The 5,918-nt window shown below is 45.7% G+C and overlaps 1 protein-coding gene across 4 annotated transcripts in view; it reads left to right on the top strand.

Annotated features, from left to right (window-relative positions):
• The window catches only part of pknox2 (PBX/knotted 1 homeobox 2), an 85,462-nt gene that overhangs the window by 64,815 nt on the left and 14,729 nt on the right, over positions 1 to 5,918 (top strand). For 3 of the 4 annotated variants that reach the window (XM_015388821.1, XM_015388822.1, XM_015388820.1), the window contains exons 4-6: positions 3,941 to 4,112; positions 5,170 to 5,355; positions 5,436 to 5,571. In XM_015388821.1, the coding sequence (XP_015244307.1) occupies positions 3,941 to 4,112; positions 5,170 to 5,355; positions 5,436 to 5,571 (494 nt within the window). Of the gene's footprint in view, positions 1 to 3,940; positions 4,113 to 5,169; positions 5,388 to 5,435; positions 5,572 to 5,918 lie in introns of all 4 variants that reach the window. The other variant, XM_015388823.1, reaches the window with a different exon arrangement.

The raw sequence follows: 5,918 nt of genomic DNA, 5'->3' as shown, positions 1-5,918 counted from the left end.
ACAAGTAGGATGACAATAAATGAAAATGAAACCACCAAACACAGAAAGACAGAAATCAAAGTTTAACTGAAAATCCAAAGTGAAAACCTAAACAGAACCAGAAAGTCCAGAAAGTGCAGAATCATGGCAAACCGTTTGTATAATGCAACATCAGACACATTTAAAACTGTGGCAGTTTAAAGCCGTCCTCTCTAAGACCATCAGTCCAGATATAAAATCACTCAGGGAAACCCGGCTGTGAACTGCAGGACATCTAGCAGTCTTCCAAGTCTCCAAGTTCGATGCCAATGTTAGGGAATCAGGTACCAGCCGTTGGAATGTAAAGAGTATTGCTTGGCACTCTTCTTTCTTATCATTTCACACAAATATTTTTGAAGAAGACCCAGAATAACTTTAAATATGGAAGCCTAACAATGATGGAGCCTGTAGGTCGTCATTTGGTAGACTTAGATGGTCTTAGATGGACTTTTATGGTCAAAGGTTTCCATGAGAACTCTATCAGAACCCAAATCCATTTTACACGTTCAAACCCCAACACAGAAGTGATTTGTTGGTTTTTCTCCTATATGCAGGGTGAGGACTTCGCCTTACAGGCTGCCTTATGCTACTCTAGCACATATTTACGTCAGCAAAACAGTAATGAGTGGCAAACCTTCACTCAGTAAAAGGACCAAACCAAACTAACGTTTAGAAGAGAAAAGTTTTAAAATCTGACATTTCCCTGTAAACTTTGAGATGGAAAAGGTCAATTTAGTTCCAGCCCAGTTTTAAAGGCTGCAGTTAAACATCAGCGATCATCAGGCTCCCTATAAGGACTCAGTGATGAGGAGCGCTGCTCTATCTGGGTTCTTTACCAGAGACAACCTTTCAACTCTTCTGTAAAAACTGCCTGGCTCTGCTGTTGAATTGTTTGCGTCTGAAACATTTCGTTTTATCCAGCATCTTTTTTATCTCTAATCTCCTTTAAAGTAAAATAATCTGTTACCAGAATAAATGAGAGCTGCTACCGGATCTGTCCTCCTTTAACCTCCATGCCAGTACGTCTCTGCTGCATCACAAGGTAGAGGCCCTCCTCCCAGCACGTGGCCCCCTGCTTAGTATTCCTGCCATGTCTGGCTGGGGGAGCAGCACTAAATTGGGATCAGGCAGATTAGTGAATAATATAGACGACTATTAAAGGCTGCAAATGGGAGCTGTGGGTCAGAGCGCGAGCCGTGGCCTTAGTTAGCCATACGCTAAGCTGTGCAGTTAGTCCCGACACACAGGTGTTTATTAAACTGTTGAATTAAAAACACACATACAGTAGCAGCCATTCAAAATGGCACTTCCTAGTCAAACACCAGCTGAATGGCAGCCCACTTCCCTGCAACTCCCAGCAGAATACCCTCAATGAACCCAACATATGTTTTAATCTGACTCCACCCTTTCACTGAATTACAGGGTCTGACCAGGAGATGGCGCTTCTCTTTAGATCTAAATGTCCACAAATCATGACAGAAAGAATATTTTAGTACAAAGATTGATGTTAAAAAAGGAATTGTTGGGGACCAGCAAAGAACCAGCCAAGAACCATCAAAGAACCAGCCAAGAACCAGGAAACAACCAGCCAAGAACCATCAAAGAACCAGCCAAGAACCAGCAAAGAACCAGCCAAGAACCATCAAAGAACCAGCCAAGGATCAGCCAAGGACCAGCTAAGAAACATCAAAGGGCCAGCCAAGGACAAGCCAATGAATTACCAAGGACCAGCCAAGGACCAGCCAAGGGCCAGCCAAGGACCAGCTAAGAAACTTCAAAGGGCCAGCCAAGGAATAACCAAGGACCAGCCAAAGAATAACCAAGGACCAGCCAAGGGCCAGCAAAGGACCAGCCAAGGGCCAGCCAAGGACCAGCCAAGGGTCAGCCAAGGAAAAGTTAAGGACCAGCCAAGGACCAGTCAATGACCAGTTAAGGACCAGCCAAGGAATAACCAAGGACCAGCCAAGAACCAGCCAAGGATCAGCCAAGGGCCAGCCAAGGACCAGCCAAGGACCAGCCAATGAATAACCAAGGACCAACCAAGGGCCAGCCAAGGACCAGCCAAGAACCAGCCAAGGATCAGCCAAGGGCCAGCCAAAGACCAGCCAATGAATAACCAAGGACCAACCAAGGGCCAGCCAAGGACCAGCCAAAGTCCAGCCAAGGACCAGCCAAGGGCCAGCCATGGACCAGCCAAAGTCCAGCCATGGAGCAGCCAAGGGCCAGCCAAGGAGAAGTTAAGGACCAGCCAAGGTCCAGCCAAGGACCAGCCAAGGACCAGTTAAGGACCAGCCAAGGACCAGCCAAGGGCCAGCCAATGACCAACCAAGGACCAGTTAAGGACCAGCCAAGGATCACCCAAGGGCCAGCCAAGGACCAGCTAAGAAACATCAAAGGACCAGCCAAGGNCCAGCCAAGGACCAGCTAAGAAACATCAAAGGACCAGCCAAGGAATAACCAAGGGCCAGCAAATGACCAACCAAGGACCAGTTAAGGACCAGCCAAGGACCAACCAAGGACCAGTTAAGGACCAGCCAAGGGCCAGCTAGGGACCAGCCAAGGACCAGCTAAGAAACATAAAAGGGCCAGCCAAGGACCAGCCAAGGAATAACCAAGGACCAGCTAAGGGCCAGCCAAGGAAAAGCCAAGGACCAGCCAAGGACTAGACAAGGAAAGCGGGGAGCTTTTGAATGGCTACTACTGTACATGATGTTCAGATCATGCTAATAAATTAGTTATAGGAGCAGATTCCAATTTAATATTATCACATCTGATCTAAAGACAAAATATTCACTTCAGTCTACCAAATCAGTCTTTTTTATGATTAATTAAGCATTTTAAAGTAAAGCATTAGGACAAAAACCTACCGTAATTAGACGGAGACTTAGTGGGTTAGCATGAAAAGCAGCGATGTTAACTTGGTTATCTGAATCAGAACTAGTGAACTAGTTACATGACATCAACGAGCGAAACCTCAAAGAAGACGACAGATGGGTCACTTCAACAAGCTTCAACAAGCCGCACCATAAACCAGTATGATGGTGGATTCAGTCCAAGATGGTTCAAAACGACTTCATTGATCCAAAAGGAGAATTAAAAAGATTCAGAAGGAAACGAGGAAATCAAGCCTGTTTTTATGAAGTACTTAGTTCCGCCCCCCTTCTGAGTGATGGATGCCAGCTATGATGAGGTTGTTGCGAGGTTGTTCGGAGAAACTGAACAGATTTCAGCTTTCAAAAACCTACAATGTAGCGATGGAGTTGATTCCTTCCTGCTATCATCTCAGTCCCAACCCCTTTACAGGGAACAGAAGATCTCACCTGTTCAGCCAGGCCAACAATTCCCTTTAACGACCCCCTTTCAGAGACATAGACAGGTATGGGGCATTGCAGGCTAACAAAGAAGCCAAACCACCCCCATTCCAAAGGGGGGGACCCGTTCATCCGTTTCTATTTGCATGTTTTCTAAACTAAATCAAGGCTTTGTTGGGCTGCTGGATAAAACCTGGAACGCAACACTATTTCTGACATTTTGAATTGAAAAAGTTTCCTAAATGGAAGAGAAATGTCTTCAAACTTGGAAACAAAGTCCAGCGGATTGATTTGAACTTTTCTGGAATGATGCAGTGATGCTCACTGAACATGTCTGGATGAAGGAGCCACATGCAGCCTTCCAGGGTTTCCCCCATAGTTACTCCACATCTGGACATTTAGACGTGGCGGCATCACTATTTCACTAGTTTTAACACATCTATAGAAATAGTGAAAAAATGCTCAAATCTGTCAGATGCGTCCCAGTGACTCTCTGCTGCTGCAGACATGAAAGGCTCCTGGTAAATGGTTCAGTGTTCCTGTTAGTCTGAGGGAAATTGGAACCTTGCAGAAATGAGAATTTTCTTTTCCTTCCTGTTTGTCTCCTTCAGGCATCCGCTGTTCCCCCTGCTGGCCCTGCTGTTTGAGAAATGTGAGCAGGCGACGCAGGGGTCCGAGTGCATCACATCAGCCAGCTTCGATGTCGACATTGAAAACTTTGTTCACCAGCAGGAGCGAGAACACAAGCCCTTCTTCAGCGAGGACCCGGAGCTCGATAACTTGGTAAACCACAAACTTTGCTGAAACATCACTTTCATCCCATTTTCTTCCATCTCAGAATTTGTTCCAAATTTTTATGATGAACTAATGCAGTCTAGCTACGTTGAAACCCCCCCCCCGTTAGCTCAGGCTGGATGTAACGTCAGCAGCCTTGTCCTCACAGGAAAGCCTGCTGATAAAAGCTGAACAGTCAGTTAACCTCACATCTGTGTGTCTAATGAGCCGCCGTCCCAGAGGGCGCCCACTCCTCCACAGGGGGATGACGGGACGCCGGGCCCTCCGGCTGCGGCGGGAGCAAGCGGACCCGGCCCCCTTTGGTCCAGGGAGGGCTGTTTTTATTGGCTGATTTCTCTTCTCCTTGGCGCAGCGCCTCTCTGAGCGTTCTGTTGACCTTTGGTGACTTTAGGGCAAAGTGTTGCTGTGTGCCAAACAGCAGAACGGCTGCTATCGATCCTTCCTGTTAAACTCCTCCTGCAGCCGTTAGGCTCTCAGACACTATTCTGGATCATTCGAAGCTAATATTCTATCATGTGCTTCTAGGATTTGACCAAAAAAACATTTTCTACTTGAATGAAAAGCTTAATCTTTATCTAATCTGGGCAGGTGGTTATATTCAGTCTGACGCCTTCAGTCCACCTCATTGTGTAACAGGATGTGTTCACAGTGGAAAAAAATCAAAACCTAGATAAGGGTTGGGATTAGGTAAAAATTTCTTCTTAAAATAAGTGTATTTGTTCTTGGATTGAGGAGGTAAAAGAGACATTTTGCCAATGAAACGAGACAATTTACATTTAAAATAAGAAAACACAATTGTATTGTCTTATTTCAACAGCATGTTATCTAATTATCTTATTTAAAGAGTAAAAATACTCCTTCCATTGGCAAGCTCTCATTTACCTACTCAAATTAAGGGTAAATACACTTAATTTAAGACATTTTTACATACTTCTGGATTGTTTTTCCAGTGCAGGAGGCTTAAAGCCGTTCAACAGTCTGATAGAAGTTGAAGCAGTCAGTGTTTAAACTCCAGATATGTTTTTTTTTGCCTGATCCCGGTCAGATGGTGAAGGCCATCCAGGTTCTACGGATCCACCTGCTGGAGCTGGAGAAGGTCAATGAGCTCTGTAAAGACTTCTGCAACCGTTACATCACCTGCCTCAAGACCAAGATGCACAGCGACAACCTTTTACGTAACGACCTGGGCGGACCGTACTCCCCGACCCACACCAGCCTCAGCATGCAGCAGGTCAGTCCCCCCCTCCAGCCAAACACCAGCAGGTATAAATCCACCATCGCTCACCTGTATCTCCTTCTGCGATCCCCCAGGAACTAATTCAGACCTCCTCTCCATCCATGACCTCTGTCTCCAGCTCTGTTAACTCTTCAGGGATTGTGGTGCCCGCTGGAGGCCTGCAGCAAAGCAGCGTTGCCATGACTACCATCAACTCACAAGTGGTGTCAGGTTAGCGTGCGATCACACACCAGACAAATATGCATGGAGCAGTTTCACTTCTAGCATGTTTCAGATTTTGCTTTTGTGGTTAAAACGTGTTGATGAGGAAGTGAAGGACTGATGATCAGTGACTGTATGGATAATTTAACCCCCCCATCCCTCCACAGACCCAATGAAAGCTCCACAGCATCTGCATGCTAATTTACAGCGGTCGACCAAGTACTCTACAGTAGTACTTGTGTAAAAGTTTTGTATGGGGCCAAAATTGTTGCTTTATTATTTACAAATGTGTGTGGAGAGTTGTATATGTGTATCTCCATTTGTGCGTGTGCAGGGGGATTTGAAAATGTGTAAAT

This window comes from Cyprinodon variegatus, unplaced genomic scaffold (genome assembly GCF_000732505.1).
Source record: "Cyprinodon variegatus isolate N-32 unplaced genomic scaffold, C_variegatus-1.0 Scaffold437, whole genome shotgun sequence".
Taxonomy (NCBI): Eukaryota; Metazoa; Chordata; class Actinopteri; order Cyprinodontiformes; family Cyprinodontidae; genus Cyprinodon; species Cyprinodon variegatus.
This window is presented reverse-complemented; position numbering and strand designations above follow the sequence as displayed.